This window comes from Nomascus leucogenys, chromosome 13, assembly GCF_006542625.1.
Source record: "Nomascus leucogenys isolate Asia chromosome 13, Asia_NLE_v1, whole genome shotgun sequence".
Taxonomy (NCBI): Eukaryota; Metazoa; Chordata; class Mammalia; order Primates; family Hylobatidae; genus Nomascus; species Nomascus leucogenys.
The window spans coordinates 96,127,053-96,145,268 of record NC_044393.1 but is presented as its reverse complement, the minus strand read 5'-3'; the positions used below and the strand labels follow the sequence as shown (position 1 = coordinate 96,145,268).

Genomic DNA, 18,216 nt, shown 5'->3' with positions numbered 1-18,216 from the left:
ATTTAAAGAAAACACTTGTTGCTCTGGATACTCTTTGACATTCAAGAATGCTTGGAGGCAGTGCATATTCACTGCATGCATAGTCTGTGCTGGGCAAACTTCAGGTTTAAAATGGTGGATGAAATGTGGCAACACCTCCTGCCAGAGATGTATAGTCTAGTAGAGGAGAAAGATATTAAATCATTATGAATAATAAATGCAAAATCATAACCATTGCTAGTGCCAAAAGAGATATGTGTGTTTTAGAATAAGAGGGTTTGACCTAACTACAGGGTCATGGAAAGCTTTTCTGAGATGACTGCTGAGCTGAAATCTGAGGGAGGAGTAGAAATGTACTAGACAAAGCAAAGGAGGAGATGTGCAAATGTCCTGTGGTGGGGGGTAGTGGTATAGGAGGGGGAAGAGTGTGAAAGTGCAGGGCAAGCATCAAAGACTGAAAGAAGGCCAGTACACTGAAGGGGAGAATGGGAGGAGAAGTAGGGGAGGAAATCAGGTTAAAGACATGGCCATATCACACAGGACCTGGCAAGCCAGGTCAACTTGCCCCAAAGGATGGATTCCAATTCCATAAGGCTAAATATGTAAGTTTTATTTTAGATACCTGATATGGTTTGGCTCTGTGTCCCCACCCAAATCTCACCTTGAATTGTAATCCCCACGTGTTGAGGGAGGGACCTGTAATCTCCAAACGTCAAGGCAGGGAGGTGATTGGATCATGGGTGAAGTTCCTCTATGCTGTTCTCATGATAGTGAGTGAGTTCTCATGAGACGATGGTTTTATAAGGGGTGCTTCCCCGTTCACATGCAATTCTCTCTCCTGCCACCATGTCAAGAAGGTCCTTGCTTCCCCTTCACCTTCCACCATGATTGTAAGTTTCCTGAGGCCTCCCCAGCTATGTGGAACTGTGAGTCAAACCTCTTTTCATTCTAAATTATCCAGTCTCGGGTATTACTTTCTAGCAGTGTGAGAACGGACTAATACCATATCCAACGCAATTCTACCCAATGACTGCTTGTTTTTGTAGCAATGCTCAAACTCCAAGTTATCACTGATGCCTAAGTTGTAGAAACTCCAAATGGACAGAGACACCAAGTTTCTTCATGCCAATAAATCTAGGTCTTTATGCCCTAAGTTAGTGTGACTACAGCAAGTAGGATTCAATTTGTTTTGAAAATTATTCTTTGAATTATATCAATTATAGGTGAAATGGATTATCAACAACATGGTATGGGCTGTTGAAATCCACTGTGCCTCTCATGTGTGCTATGATAAGGTGCAGCACAACTTACAGTTTACACATGTATGAACCCATAGGAAATGCTCCAGCATACAGCATGTACAATTGTTACCTTTTACATTTAAATTTTTCTCTAACATTGGTAGAAAACATTTTACTTTTGCTTTGTTTGGCAATGTCGGGACCTGTTCCTTACTAGTATTTCAGAATTTTTAAATCTCGTGATTTTAAAATTAAAAGAGAATTATATAGGTCATCTAGTTTATCTCCTTCTGTTTCCCCTGGAAACATTATGTCTATGTATTTGGGCAACGTGAAAATCTCTCCTTTAATAAAAAGATCTGCAAAAATATTTTCTGTCAGAATGCACATCTGACATTTAATAAATTTCCAAAGCTAACATTGCTTATTTTTGTCAAACACTAAAATACTATCCTTTAACCTCATGCATTTATTAAATTAGCCAAAAGTTTTCATATTATTGAGGATATTCTAAGGAATTTTTAGAGCAGTTCCACACAAGGTACTAATAGTATATATAAGAATGATTGGCCAGGCATGGTGGCTCATACTTGTAATCCCAGCACTTTGGGAGGCCAATGCAGGTGGATCATGAGGTCAGGAGATCCAGACCATCCTGGCTAACACAGTGAAATCCCATTTATACTAAAAATACATAAAATTAGCCGGGCATGGTGGCACGTGCCTGTAGTCCCACCTACTTGGGAGGCTGAGGCGGCAGAATTGCTTGAACCTGAGAGGCAGAGGTTGCAGTGAACCAAGATCATGCCACTGCACTCCAGCCTAGATGACAGAGTGAGACTCCATCTCCAAACAAAAGATACATTCTTACAGTGCTTTTGGGAGAGTGAAGCAGGGATAAGTCAATATAATAAACACAAACTATTCAACATGATCATTTTAATTCCTTTGTCATGGTTTGATGTTCAGATATGCTACTAGTCAGTTCTTAAAGGATTTATGGAGCGTGGAATGCCTGTATCGGAAAATTTTTTCAAGTATAAAACTTCAACAATTTAATGTATTTGCATTTTGTAACAAACTAGCCTCTTTTGTTTTTAAACAACAAAAACCAGCTTTCCCTTTCCTGTGATCTGACTATCTTCTGTGATCTTTGGCTTTGTCTGTGGGATTGAATTGTCTACTGAACCCAAAGAGAGACATCTTGGCTGCTCAGGGGAGTGGTTCACAAATGACAGTCCTCTAAGCCCTACAGATAATTTATGTAAAAACAAAGTCCCCACGGACACACAAACCAACAGATGAAAACAAGAGACATCAGTTTAGGAGGCATACAGATTTCTCTTAATGCTCTTCAATTCTTCTAGAGAAAAATACTATGGAAACCGATCATTGACTGCAGTCCAAATCTGCCATAAAAGTGATAGCAAACAATGTATGGTGACATTAAATTAAGAGACACATTGTGTGGTTTGGGCAATTATGGGTATAGAAGTTCAAAGGAAAAGGACAATTGCTCTGAAAGTGATGAAATGACAAAAATTTATTGAGTACCACATATGCCAAAGTTTTTCTCAGCCTCTTCCGTGCATCATTTCATTTAGTCTCACAATGGCTTGATGAGGTGAGCACTGCTAATTATCTATTCCTACAGGAGAAAACTGAAGCTCCAAGAATTTAAATGGCCTAGGGTACAAGTAAGAAAATGGCAGAGTCAAAGTCAACACAAGGCAGTGTGACCAAGCAAAAAGGCTTCTCTGTTCCATCTTGAACTAGAGCTTCTAGCCTGGATGATCACAGGTCACTCATAGCACTGCTGTCTCATCCTGACCAAGCCCGGGCTGGTGTAGAAGGTGTGCTAAAATATTGTAGCCTGTAATGTTTGAAACTCTAACAAATGTTCTATTATATTAAACTTTAGCTCTTAGCTGCTTTTTTTAAAATAAAAAATACTATTTAAAATAATTAGCATGATTTCTTTTCAAGATGAATGCTTTGTCTTCTGTAGGAAATAATGAAGCAAAATATTTTACGTTACTTACAAAGTTCACACCCACAGAATACAGAATAAGCAACTGCAAATCTCATCCATGTGGGTAAGTAACACTGTATCAAGTCTTTCAGGTTATTAGGAGGCAAATGGCGTTCAATAAGCTACAATGTATATTTTTCGAAAGAAAAAAGTCACAGCCAACCCTCTCTTGAATTTTCCAGTATGGTCTTTTCACCTCTATTTATGCACACGTTGGATATTCAAAATTTTGGCTTCGTTTGGAGAAGACAACAAAAGATCAGGCTTTTATTATTAAAAAGAATGATTCTGCTTTTAAAGATCCAACAAAATGGAGCAAGGAACAAGTAGGAAGGAGCAGCAGAACAAAAGACAATTTTCGTCTTTTACCTTTCGAGCTGGCCACTAGCGCCAAACCTAAACACACTTAGGACATTTCTAATCCTTGGAGTCATTACCTTTAAAAAAACAAAACAAACCGCAGCTACTCAACCAGTAGCATACATTTTAATTTTTTTTTGCCTTTTTGCTGTGTATTTTAATGATGGAAACAGCTATAAAAAAAGAATAACTTGCTTTTCAGTTCAATATAAAAGCCATCACTGAGATAGAAAGTCCCTGCAACCACCACCGATTTGCTCTTGACCATTGGTTAGCATTACTGTATTTCAGGAACAAGCTCCCTTGTAATTAAATATGGTATTTATAACACACGATACAAATTATGCTAGTGGAGTGAAGGTACCCAGTTTCATCAACGTAATTCTAGCATCATATTATATTTAATAAATGTCACATACTGAAGGTTAATATTTTGATGTGACTGCTAAGGAACAATTTTAGTTATAACTCTTTGAGTTAATTTCAATGTCAATCATTTTTGTTTATTCATTAAAACACTTTCATATATGTAAACACAGATAATGAATCTAGTATCTATTTTGACCTTCTTGACATCTTTCTATTGTTAGTTTTGTCAAGATTTCCTTTGCCTCTAGTTTTTGAATATCTACCTAAACAAATGTGTGTAACTTTGTAAGTCAACATTTTACAATATATTCAAAACACAATTTCTTCTTGCACATTACTACAAATAACACAATGGAAAGGCTTAGAGAGCTGTATGACATTTTTTTTTTTACTATACCCAGGGCTCTACTCTGAGATAGCTTGCTTGTAACTATTTCCTAAAAGTAAAGTGAAGAGAAATCTGTTTGCATAATCAGAGCATTTAGATATTAGAGTTTCAGTGTTTGGGCATATTGAGAGAAGGTTGTATCTCTCTTTTTCTCTTGCTCTTCCTTCCCTACACACACACACACACACACACACACACACACACACACACACACACACGCACACACTAACAGTTGACTCTCTTCTCGTAATTATATGATTTATGCCAAATATGTTTTCAAAAGTGCTTTGTTTTCAAAAGTGTTTTGCAAATGGCGATGCGTTATTGGAAAATTAATATTATAATTAAAAGAGTTAGCACTACATTTTTTAAGTACGAAAATTTATTTTTTATTTAACCTTTTGGAATAAAGCTATTTATATAAACCAAGGCACATATGTGTTTCACTAGTCATTTTTGCATGTTACTTTTTTTTTGCCATTTTAAAATATTTTTACCTTCTTATGTTTTCATTTTATTACCTTCTTATGTATTTTATCTATTGGCTTTTAGATATTCCATTTCGGACTCATTTCTTTGATCTAAAAACAGGTCATCAAATAGTTGGGCTAAAGCATGAGGCAGCCATCATCCAGAAACTAAACGTTCCAATTACACTCCGTCTCCCTCTCTGATTAATTGATAAATGAAGGTCCAGTCAGAGATATCACACTAACACAATTTCCCAAACAATCGACCCAACAGACGTGGGTTAGACACAGAGAGGCGAATCCAAGTTTGGCCTTCCAATCTCAACTATGTGTTTATGGAACAGAGGAAATGTTGATCCTTCGAGTCATTTGCCAAGAGAGAACATATTTTAACAAGTAGAATAGTATATATATATTTTTTTGTAGAAATGACAATTGGAATCTTGGTTTTTCAGATTCGAGTGATGTATTATGTGGATTATTCAGGTTGCTGAGCTTCAAAGCACAGCTCAAGACTTGAGATTCTCATGCAATTACAAGATTAAAGTGAGATAAATTGGCACTCACAGTTGTGGCAGGTGGCCCCACTGTATCCTGTCTCATCACAAGTGCATTTGAAGCTGTCCCATGTTTGCGAGCACTTTCCACCATGCTCACAGTGATTGGGCACACATCTGTCAGAGAGAGAAAGACAAACAGAAATAAACCAACAAACAAATGAGATTTATGAGTGGCCAAATTCCAAGCTGTCTGGGCAATATATCATTTCAATGCCAGGTTGCCTTACCAAGGCAATTAATCCTTGTTAGTTTAAGCAGATTAATATGATTCATGACAGAAGGTGCCAAGCGCAACAAAGATGATGTATCACAGGCCTGGAGCTTCCCAGTTTTGAGTAAACAGTAGACACTAACAAACAACTGAGGGATTTACTTGAATATCACAGATTCATTTTATTTTTCTTTTACCCCAAAACAAAGACAGCAGCTAAGCTCCCTCCTGGTGAAAGATCGAAGATAAGCTGTCTTATTTCTTGTTTTATTCTATCTTTGTCAAGCCAAATACTGACGTAAAGAGGGGTATCACCAAGTTTTTCACAGCAATTTAAGTTTTTGAAATAATGTCACGATAACATCAATGAAAATATACTAACTTAGAAAAGATTTCGAAGTCTTCCAAACACCTATTTCCTGCTGGATAACTAAAGCAGCCTGCTTAAAGAGGCGGCAAGCATAATGCAGAGGAAAAGATACAGGTTTTGTGTTCAAATCTATATCTTTTTATTAAGATGACTAATTGTAACTACTTAATTGAACCTTTCTGAACCTTAGTTTTCACCTTTGAAAAACAGAATAATTCTATCTTACGAATAATTTTAAGGTTTGGAGATAATGTTCATGAAGTATTAACAGATAATTAATAGGCAGGAAATAGTGGGCCAATAAATGGAAGCTGTAGATTTCTGAAATACAACCTCCAGGGCACAGCTTGACTGTACCTCAGAAATTGTGAGGCTGAAATTTGTCCTGAAACACCCCTGTTTCAATGGCACAAACCCTTTCCTTTCTCCTGGTTCCATCCGCTCATCCCTCCCATCAATTCCTCTCTCCATCTACCCCACAACCTGATTTTTGTTATAATCCTGCTGAAGATGCTCACAGATAACAAAGGTATTCATTGTGATGTACCAGTATTCACAAAGAACATCTAGACTTTAGTAGGGAACTGTCAAAAACAGGAAAACTTTCCCAGATTAAAATAGCAGAATCTATAACCGTGGGTCACAGGCAAAGGACAGATAAAGAACGACCCTGTAAGCAACTCCTTTATCATAATGCCCTAGCAGCTCCCTGCTACAAAATCTGATAGAGCTGGCCTCAGAAATAGCATTCTCTGACTCCTGTTCTCAATTTACCACTATCCATGCCTAAAACCACCTGTAGCTGGGCTTGGCTCAGTTTGGCATGGGGCCCCTGGCTCTGAGTAGCTTGCTGTTCTTCCACAACTTCGTACAAACTTTTACTCCTGCAACAAACATTGATTGAGCACTTGCTATATGCACAGCACTGTGGAAAACAGAAGATTACTAAGACTGTATTCACAGCCTGGCAGAAGAGCTCATAGTTCATACAGAAGTACATACAGTATGTATGAAAACTACAGTGCAAGGAAGAAATGAAAAAGAGCATAATTCAGGGACAAATAAAGTACTATGGGACTTCACATGAGGAATCACATGTACATTTTGGGCACAATTAAAAGCTTTTAGTTTGAGACTCAATAAATGGACAGGACTCTTAAGAGAAGAAAATGAGAGGAAGAACATTGGGGAAAAATACACTATAAACAAAAGCATCTTGCTGAATTATCATGAGGGATGGAAAATTCACCCTAAATTTAACGGACACTTTTAATAAAATTTGGGCTCAGTGTTATCAAGGCTACAAAGATGTTTCATCTCCAAATTTGAGTGGAGGTGGGGTTGGGATCTGATTCATGAAAAATGCAAACCCGGAAGAATTTGACGAGTCATAAAGATACATGAAACGCTGTAGAAATTTGGATACTAGAGGAGTCACAGGTGGATGATAAACAAAGGGCTTCATAAAGTTCAGAACACTTCACCTGGGCCTGAAAAGAAGAGTTGTATGTTTATGATGAAAATGTTGAAAATCGTTCCTAGCAGAATAGGTGAGAAAAGCACTGATAAGGAGGCGGAAGAGTGAAAGCAGTGGGAGGTGCAGGGTTGTGAGGGTCCTTTCCTATAGCCACTATTCTGTACAGGCCCTGAGGCATGGCAACACACACAGCAGAAGGTGTTTCCATCCAGAGCAGGTGGTTCTCCATATGATGGAAGGAAGAAATGGGCTAGACACTTCAAAATTACACGAAACTAAAACATCCTTGATACTTAATTTTGGAATTCAGTACGTATATGGTGTTGTATGGTATACTTACTTTTTAAATTATTGCGGGTTAATATTAGTTCAGCCTAATATTGAAAGTAATTTACATCAGCTCATTATATCAATTAATTCGGGGGAAGCAGTGCAGAAGTGTATTGTGCAGCAGAGGAAAACCAGGCTGGAATCTAAATGTGGTGTAAATAATGGGCAAAGTAGAAAATCATCTCGATGATAGAAAAGATTACTGTGTTCTTACACGCATGCAAAAAGCACATATCCATCAAGTGAGATTAATGAATACAAGTCAGCCCTCTCTATCTGTGGGGGGATTGTTCCACACCACCTCCCACTCACCCCATAGATACGCAAATCCACGCATTTTCAAGTCCCTGTTATAAAATGGTGTAGTATTTGCATATAACCTATGCACAGCCTCCCATATAATTTAAATCATCTTTAGATTAGATTTATCATTGTATTGTTATTTTTAATTTTTTTCTATTTGCCATTGGTTGGATCCACAGACGGATTCACAAATATAGAGGTCCAACTGTACTTCAAAAATTCAGTATTAAGGATTTCTTTAAAAGTATTTTTTTATTTAGATACAATTTTAATATTTTTCTTTCTTATAATTCTTACTTTTATTATTTATTAATTTATTTACTGATTTATTTTTGAGACAGAGTCACCCAGGCTGGGGTGCAGTGGCACCATCTCGGCTCACTGCAACCTCCGCCTCCTGGGTTAAAATGGTTCCTCTGCCTCAGCCACCCAAGTAGCTGGGATCACAGGTGTGTACCATGACATCCAGCTAATTTTTGTATTTTTATTAGAGACAGGGTTTCACCATGTAGGTCAGGCTGGTGCCGAACTCCGGACCTCAAGTGATTCACCCACCTCAGCCTCCCAGAGTGCTGGGATTACAGGCATGAGCCAGAGCCCCTGGCCGATTCTTATTTATTTATTTATTTATTTATTGAGATGGAATCTCGCTCAGTCGCCCAGGCTGGAGTACAGTGGCGCGATCTCAGCTCACTGCAAGCTCCGTCTCCCAGGTTCACGCCATTCTCCTGCCTCAGCCTCCTGAGCAGCTGGGACCACAGGCGCCTGCCACCTCGCCCAGCTAATATTTTTGTATTTTTTGTAGAGATGGGGTTTCACCATGTTAGCCAGGATGGCCTCGATCTCCTGACCTCGTGATCTGCCTGCCTCGGCCTCCCAAAGTGCTGGAATTAGAGGCATGAGCCACCGCACCGGCCTGATTCTTATTATTAAAATTGACATTCTCCCTATGATGATTATAGGTATTCTAATTCTTAATGGTGGAAAATGTTTTATTTCCTAACCAACTTGTTCAAATATAATTGCAAACTCTATCAGCATATATATATTTTTTAAAAGTTAGGACCAGTTACCAAGCAAAACAAAATACTAATTAACCTAGCTACCTCTTTCCTATTATTTCTTCTGTATTTCCACTGAACCAGTAACCTATGTCCAATATACCACTATTACATTTCTTAGCAATGGTTTGTTGAGCACCTGTCTCTTCTGAACTGACATTCTTACTATTAGGGGTTTTTACCTTATAATTCTTTACATAACTAGGTGCATGCTCAGTAACTGCCTATTGACACAGTGACTGAAAGAATGGATGAATGCAACTCTAGAATGTTACACCACCAAGAAACTGGAGTAATTTCAGAAGAAATATCTCTTTTACTGTGAGAAATATAGATTATTTGTATCTATGATTTTATTCTCAAATCCAGACTCTTGCGCTAATAAACTAATTTTTTTTAGTAGCCACAAGGAATGTGTAATTTGTTTCATGGCATGTCCTAGCTTGACAGTTTGGTTCACATCAACAATGAATAAAAATGAGTTGACTGCTTCTACTTGAGAATGACTTGACCAGGATCAGGAAGGTAAAGGGGAGAAGTTGGCAGGTGTCAATTTGTTGTGATCAAGTGACTCCAGGAGAAGTGATGCATCCAATTTACTCGGGCTGCAAACAGCCCTGCCTTCTCCATCGAACTCATACTTAGTTCAATGCATCGAATGCATTTTATTCAAATAAAATTCATTTAGACTCCAATACATAAGACAAACGAAAGCTATATTTTAGAAGGTCAAATGGGCTGCAATTACTTAAAGCAAAATAAATCAACATGGACAGAGTGGCTGAGATGGATGTTGCAGTTCAATCCAGGGCTGTGGATGACAGTTGCGCTTTTATTTTACCCATAGCTTCTCTTTTATTTCTGAACTTGATTTTAATTGCAAAGCATTGGGAAATTTGGGATTCACAAATAGAAGAAACTGCAAATGGTACCAGATTTGTTTGTTTGTAGTAGCTTACTCTGTAGTTTATGGACATTATTTAATTAAGCAGGGATAGTGGAAGAAATTTTATTTCAAATCTAAAAAATGTTAGCCTGACAGCATAACTGCATGCCTTGGTAATCATCAACGCATGTTGAAGATTTTTTACCTACAGTGTTTAAAGTTAAAATAGACATTTTAAAATAAAATGAAATCAAATCTTTGTGTTACCTTTAAAACCATATTTGGTTTTGTAAAACCTGACATGAAAACTACAGTCATAGCACCATGACTCCAGAAATCCACACGGAAATATGTTCTGGCGGTACCAAGCGCAATGAACAGTGCCGTGTGTATCAGAATAACTGCTGTTCTGTATAAACCTGGGACTCAAAAGCAGTGTTTCTCAAACCTTTGTGTGCATAGGAATCTCTTGAAAATCTTAAAGATTCTGATTCTTGCGGTTAGGATTGGAATCTGGGATTCTGAGAGCCTAACAAGGTCCCAGGTGATGCTCATGTGGTCCATCAGAGGACCACGCTTGGAATAACAAGACTCCAGCGCATCGCGCTTCGCTGCAGCGAGGGGCTCAAAGGAGAATGCAGATACTGAGTAGGAGGAGGAACAGCCCAGGAACGGAGCACAAGGAGAGAAGACAGCCTGCAGCGAGGGCTAACGCGATCTATTCAGTAATTTCTCCTAAGACTACTTTTCCATAGGTCCTCCTACCATGTTTTAATCTGATCTACTCAGAGTGACATATAATAATCTTTGTAAACTCATTTAGTAAGTTAAATCATGTCTGCACCTGATTATAGACTTCATTTAATTCATAGAAAGTGATCACTGACTATAAAGGCAGTTTCATTTCTTCGTAAAATCAAGTTCAGCATTCTCAATCTCAGGGTCAGCTAAGACGTTCCCCGTGCTTAGATCACATACAAGTAACAGTGCTAGGATATTTAATTTGCTTTTAGACTAATGCCAATTTTACACCTGGACATTAAATATGTCCTGTTCTAAACTTTAAAAAACACTGCTTCTAGGTTACTGATAGCTTATTTTTGTAAATGATTGGACCAGTATTTAAAACAATTTATAAGTTATTTTTCCAGTATAAATTGCCTCCTTAATTTATGAGTTTTTCCCTTCATCTCAGCATGAAATTTTATTTTTGCTTATTAAGACAAGAAATATATTTAGAACACTTGCTTCCTGGAATACTATTTTTCATACTTGTGACTCTCAGAGCTGTTTCCATAATCATAGTATTTTCTTCTGCATTACCTTCTATGTTGATCTCAACAATATTTGACTACTTTTATTTCTACACTAATTAGATTTTGATTTCAGTTGAAAGGATATTCTCTATGGAGTGTCTTCTATTTATTTTATCCTGCCTTCTATTTATTTTATTCAAATAGAAATTATATAGAAAAGTAATCACAATTCCAGTAACTAACTTAATATTTTATTATTACATAACATTATAGCAATAAAACTAGAAACGCTAATGTAATATTGATGGAGCTCCTTCAACAAGCATTTATTTATAGAAATATTTAAATGCTAAGATATTTAGTGTACCTCTGACATTATGCCCAAACTTTTCATTTAAAAAAAAATCAAGCATATTTGGTCTACATCTATTGATCATTAATTTTGTTACGATGAGATAAGCAACTTAACTTGGGTTTTCTGCCTTTCAAATCTTTTTTATTATAATGAACTAGAGTTCACTTTATCTCATTTTGCTAATTTACTTAGAGTTAAACTTTTACAATATATTCCTCACTGTTTTGTAAATAAAATTTCTTTTGAAAGATTGCTGGCCCACAGGAGAAGAACCTGCAAAACCATCTGTCTATTCATCTGTCTCCAGGTTGAACTGTATTAAACCTAAATAAAAACCCTAAGTTCTTTTAAATCAGTCAGTCGCCTGTTCCACATAAGACACTCTAAAACAAACTCTGAGAAACAAAGAATAAAGAAAGTTTCATTCTAAAGAAATTGTATTTATTCATGCAAACATAACTAGCAAGTGAGTTCTAAATACATATGCCAGATATTAGAAATATTGGTACAGAATTAAGATCATAGGCCATTGTTTTATGCGTGTATGGAAGTTTTATGGAATAACAAATCTTTGAAAGAAAGTTTAGACTTGGGTAGCCTGGAAGGAGGAGGAATCCCCTTCTACATGGAGGGAATGCAAGGGCCTGCATGTTTAGTTAAGCACAGAATGTGGTTGTGTAGTAACAAATCAGTGAGTTTGGCTAGAGAAGAAAGTCTGCACTAAGGAAAGTCTGCACTCAGGATCACAGCAGACAGTTGTGGATGTCCACGCCACAGCCCTCTCCCCTTTCTTCCTGTCATCACCCTGCTCTTGCTCAGGTATCCAGCCTCCTTCATGTGGCCTGCGCCTTTTAGAAGGGGATGCTATTTCAGTCTCCAAGGAACAAAAAGGAAAGAGCCAGGCATCCTAACGAAGTCATTAAGCTGTTGCACATTGTTCTGCAAAATTCACGATCCTCCTCTATAGCAATAGAATTTACATCTTGACATAGAACCCCACCAGTTACAGACAATATTTTCCAGGCTTTCTTTAAGTTACATGGCCCTGTGGCTAAGTTGATGACAATGGAAGTGCCATGGGCACTGTCTGGATGAAGCTCCTAAAGGGGAAGGATATGAACTATTTCTCCTTTTTTGTCCTTCCCAATATTCTTCCAGAAATGAACCTGTGATAGTGAGAACTGAAGAAGCCATCTCAGAACAAAAGAGGGAATGAAAGGAAAATATCTATACATATGTAACAAACCCGCACGTTGTGCACATGTACCCTAGAACTTAAAGTATAATAAAAAAAATATACACATATATAAGAAAATATCTAAGTAATCTGAGCTTTGGATAGCATATCAGCCCCGGGCCACCTACCCAAAGGTTTTCATGAGAGAGAAATATAATTCTGGATGTTTTAAGCCACTGTTATTTTGGGTATTTATTATAACAACAAATAGGCCAAGCACTGTGACTCACACCTGTAATCACAGCACTTTGGGAGGCCGAAGCAGATGGATCACCTGAGGTCAGGAGTTCACCAGCCTGACCAACATGGTGAAACTTCATCTCTACTAAAAATACAAAAATTAGCTGGCCATGGTGGCGGGCGCCTGCAGTCCCAGCTACTTGGGAGGGTGAGGCAGGAGAATCACTTGAACCCGGGAGGCAGAGGTTGCAGTGAGCCGAGATTGTGCCATTGCACCCCAGCCTGGGCAACACAGCGAAACTCCCTCCCCCCCACCCCCCCAAAAAAAAGCAATAAAGAAAAAGAAAAAACAAATATGCATATCCTAACTAAAATAGGACTGCAGTTCCTCTACTTTGAGGCTGACCTATATCTTGCCTTCTTATTATGACATAATACATTTGGTGGCTGCTATTATTTAAGTCATTTATGTGTTGCCTTACATGCAGCTGAAAACAACTGAACTGACAGATGTTAAATATACGATCATAGGTTGGGTTCAGATTGTAAAATGTATTAATTATTACATTAGGGATTTTCTTGGAGAATGTAACTTTGTTTGCTCATTCAACTTATATTTATTGAGTACCTACTGTGTAAACTCTGCCATTTGATGACGGTTTCTTATCAAGAAGTTAAATAGCAGGAAACAGTATTTCTGGGAGATTGTGTGATGATATACAGTCCATTTGCTGTTCAAGAGATTTTTGAACTTTATCCAGAGGCAAAATAAAGCCAGCCGTCGAGAGATGCACCATGGAGATATAGTCTCTTCACCCCAAATTGAATGGTTTTAACTAGCTTTGGCAATAAGAACATTTTTACTAGGCATGGAAAGCATTGAAAGTCTTCAAAAATGAACTTACTTGATAAATATATATTTAAAATATTAAGGTAGTAATAGGTGCAGGATAGAGAGGAAAGGGAAAAACTAAAGGCAAAATAAACTCAACAGCTATTTTAATGCTCCAAGTAGAAAAATCTTAAAAACCTGGAGTAGAATGAGACCACAAGAAACCCGAAAGGATTAAAGGGGTTATATTATTAATTGATTACTTAGAGGTAAATTAATTAAGATGCCTCAGATACTCTCTGTGTAGAAACCAGTGATAATCAGTGGCATTTTCAGTTTGAGGTAATAACTTTTCTTATATAACAAGGAAGTTTCAAACCTGATAGGTTTTGATAGAAACTCTTAGGAAAATAAATTTTAAATTTAAATTCATAATTTGTTTTCTCAAAATGGGTTAAATTTAGAATAACTGTAAACTATACTTCTCCCCAAAAAAATATTTAGCCTTATTTCCATCTCATCTCTTTTACTGGAGGAAAAAAGATGACAATAACAAAAAGATACAAGAAATATTGTGCCCCAAAGTAAATTTTCTGAAATGCACAGGAATATGTAACATGACACTTCTTTTAAGTATCAAGTTTGAGTTATCTGCTTCACGTCCATAGATACATTTTATTTCACCACAACCTGCTGTATCTTTTTTTTTTTTTTAAATGACAGAGTCTCCCTCTGTCACCCAGGCTGGAGAGCAGTGGGGTGATCTCAGCTCACTGAAACCTCCGCCTCCTAGGTTCAAGTGATTCTCCTGCCTCAGCCTCCTGAGTAGCTGGGATTACAGGCGCCTGCCACCACACCTGGCTAATTTTTGTATTTTTAGTAGAAAACAGATTTTTGCCATGTCGGCCAGGCTGGTCTCAAACTCCTGACTTCAAGTGATCCACCAGCCTTGGCCTCCCAAAGTGCGGGGATTACAGGCGTGAGCCACTGTGCCTGACCAGCCTGGTATATCTTTGATTACATATTGCAGGGGCAGACCAGGAAAAGTTTATGGGTAGCCATGAACTAGGAGAGAGAATATATAGTGAAATGTAGGTAGAAGGAAGGAAGATGAGAGATAGAGAGAGGAAATGAGAAAGACATCCAAGTTACCTAGATGTTGGGAGAATACAACCACAAACGCTACTAATGGGAAACTTAAAAAGTCATGATGAATTCTAAAACTGATATAAAAAATAAACACAGAGGCTGGGGACATTCCGAAATTAAAGCTTAATAAGTAAGATTATCCATCGTAGATAATAAAATACTATAATTAAATACTAGGTCTACAGTAAATAAAAACTAACATTGGTGCATTAAAGTATAGATAGATCAATAGAATAGAATTAAAAATCCAGAAATAAATACAAATACTTATACAGATTAGGTTAACAGTGTTAAGTCAGTGGAGAAAGTGCTTTACTTAGTAAATGATGTAGGACAACCAGCTACTCATTTGAGGAAAAGAGTGAGACCCCCTTCTTCCTTTGCCAAAATAAATTCCAGATGGATGAAGATTTAACGTGGCAATAAAACATAATAAAGTATGGTGGAATTCTTTTTATAAACAACTAATATGGAGGGTCTTCCTAATGAAGACACAAATCCAGGAACCATTAATAAATTTGACTACATAATTTTTTTTTAAATCTTGAGTGATCAAACATAGCCAAATCCAAAGACAAATTGGTAAGCATATTTTAATATGGTAGACAAAGAGCCATTTTCTTTATCCTATAAAGAATACTCAGGAACTAATGAGAAACAATTTAATTGAAATATGAGTAAAGGGTACGAACAGGGCAATTCACAGAAAAAAAACACATAACTTTTAAACATATAAAAAATGTTCAACATCATTCATAATCAAAGCAGCCCAAATTAAATTTCAATAAGATTCATTGAACATCTCTCTGATATTTAATGGGAAAAGTTTTCTCATGCACTTTTGATCAGAGTGCACACTGGAGAACAATTTGATAAAGTCTATTAATTTCAAATGTGCATATATTGAGACCTAGTCATGTCATGTCCAAGAATTTATCTTATACATGCACTAGTGTACTTTCCCTGAATCATATTTAAAAATGTTTATTGCATCATTGTTTGTGTCAGCCAAAAAATCTAGGGGAAACATTTATTGGTTAGAAACTTAGTAATAAATTAAGGGAGTCTGTACAATGGAACGGCCGACAGCCATTAAAAAGAAAATGCAGATCTATGTGTACTGATAAGGCACAATCTCAAAAATATATTGCCAGGAGAAGAAAGCAAGAGGTACGGAACAGTGTTTATAATACGCTTCCATTTGTTTTAAATGATGATTGTTCTAGCTGTTGTGTGAATAGTGAATTGATTGTGGTGATGCATGAAGGTCAGAAATCTCCATTTCCCCCTCCAAGAATCACTCTTCAGCTTTCCCCTCCCTGCCCTCAGCTCCATGAGGCAGAGTACACTGAGAGATCCTAAACCCTCTGACTTCTCCTTGATTGAGCTTAGCCAATCAGCAGGAGATTGGAGTGGGGAGAAGATTTAGGTCAGGGTATGCATTTTCCTAGTTTTCTCTTGTGAGACTGCTTCAGTCAGCCTTTAGTAAGAAAGTCAGTCACTTCTCTTGTCTGCCCTGTGCTACACTATGTTATAATGATTTGTTTTTATTTTCAGTGTTTTTGGTTGTCACAAGAATGTCACTTTTTTTTTTTTTTTTTTTCCCAGACAAAATCTCACTCTTGTTCCCCAGGCTGGAGTGCAATGGTATGATCTCAGCTCACTGCAACCTCTGCCTCCCTGGTTCAAGCAATTCTCGTGTCTCAGCCTCCCAAGTAGCTGGGATTACAGGCGCCTGACTAATTTTTGAATTTTAAGTACAGACGGTGTTTCATCATGTAGGCCAGGCTGGTCTTGAATTCCTGACCTCAAGTGATCCGACCTCCTTGGCCTCCCAAACTGTTGGGATTACAGGTGTCAGCTACCGCACCCGGCCAAGAATGTCACACTTTTTAAAAAATTGTGGTACATCTCAGTTCTCGAACGCATCTGAGCTCTCTAATCTCTGCATCCCCACATCTCCTTGGGCCTGGGGTGGTGTGAGCTCCACAGCTGCTAGCCCTGGATTCCTGCATTATCTGTGTAGGTCCCTTTATCCCTTGTAATCCAACCGTTTGTAAAAACAAAACTTTTTAAAAGTAACTGAATTTAAGTGGATCAGCTCTGTCCTCTTCGGAATGTGACTGATACCACAAAAATAGAGAATCTGTATTGATATCATCACCTATATCGATACCTGTCTATCTACATAGGCATAAATATTCTCATCTGTGAATAGAATATTTCTGAAAGGAATACACTGGATGCTATTATAGCAGTTTCCTTGGAGAGGACCTGAGGTGCAGGGAAAACTCAGATTTGACCATATTCCCTTTCGTATTATTAAAAATAAATTAAACCATAGGTACTCATTATTTTGTCAATTAAAACAAATTACTCAAATTAAAAAAAAAAATTCAGGAAGGTAATTGGACCCTCGACACAATTACACCACCAGAGCAGAGGAAACTTTCCCGGTGCTGCCGCTATTTGAAAGGAGCGCCTCTGTGGGCATGTGCTCTGTGTCCTGTCTCCTCTGGCTTTGTCAGCCCATTCAACTGATACTTTTCCAGAATTATCAACTTTTCTTCTGCATTAGTTCTCTCAATATGTGGTCATTAATGTTATCTAAAACAAATGACAAAACTCTCCCTTTCGGCCCCATAACCCTCTCCAGTTCCTAATTTCCCTAATCCCTTTCATAGACAAACTCCTTGAAAGATTCATTGAAACAAGCTCTTAACACTTCAGTCAACTCCAATCTGAAATCCACTCTCATCTGTCCACAAAACTCCTTTTCTCAAAGGCATTCACAACCTCCGTTTTCTCAGTCTATGAATGTATATTTGAACTCACATTATTGCCCTGAGTTGATCCTTGTTTCTTCCTGGCCCCTCCTTAACTGCCTCAAATCTGAGTGCTGGCATCCTTAGGGCTCAGCCCTTAGCTTTCTCTAAGAAGGCTCTAAACTTGTATCTCTAGTTGAGACTTTGAGAGTCTCAAACTTGGACACTCCACCTGCTTCTTGATATAATCACTTAGAAGTATCAGAGGCATTGCTGGGTGAATATGATCAAACATATCTTTGGATGTTATTCTCTAATTTTGCTACTCCTGTACTTACCCTCATCACAGTTCATGGCACCATGAAACCAGAAGTCATTCTTTACATTTCTTTCACTTCTACATCA

The 18,216-nt window shown here is 37.6% G+C and overlaps 1 protein-coding gene across 2 annotated transcripts in view; it reads right to left on the bottom strand.

Annotated features, from left to right (window-relative positions):
* CNTNAP2 (contactin associated protein like 2) overlaps positions 1 to 18,216 on the bottom strand; it is a 2,305,108-nt gene that overhangs the window by 935,911 nt on the left and 1,350,981 nt on the right. For both annotated transcript variants that reach the window (XM_030826021.1, XM_030826023.1), the window contains one exon: positions 5,407 to 5,513. In XM_030826021.1, the coding sequence (XP_030681881.1) occupies positions 5,407 to 5,513 (107 nt within the window). The remainder of the gene's footprint in view (positions 1 to 5,406; positions 5,514 to 18,216) is intronic.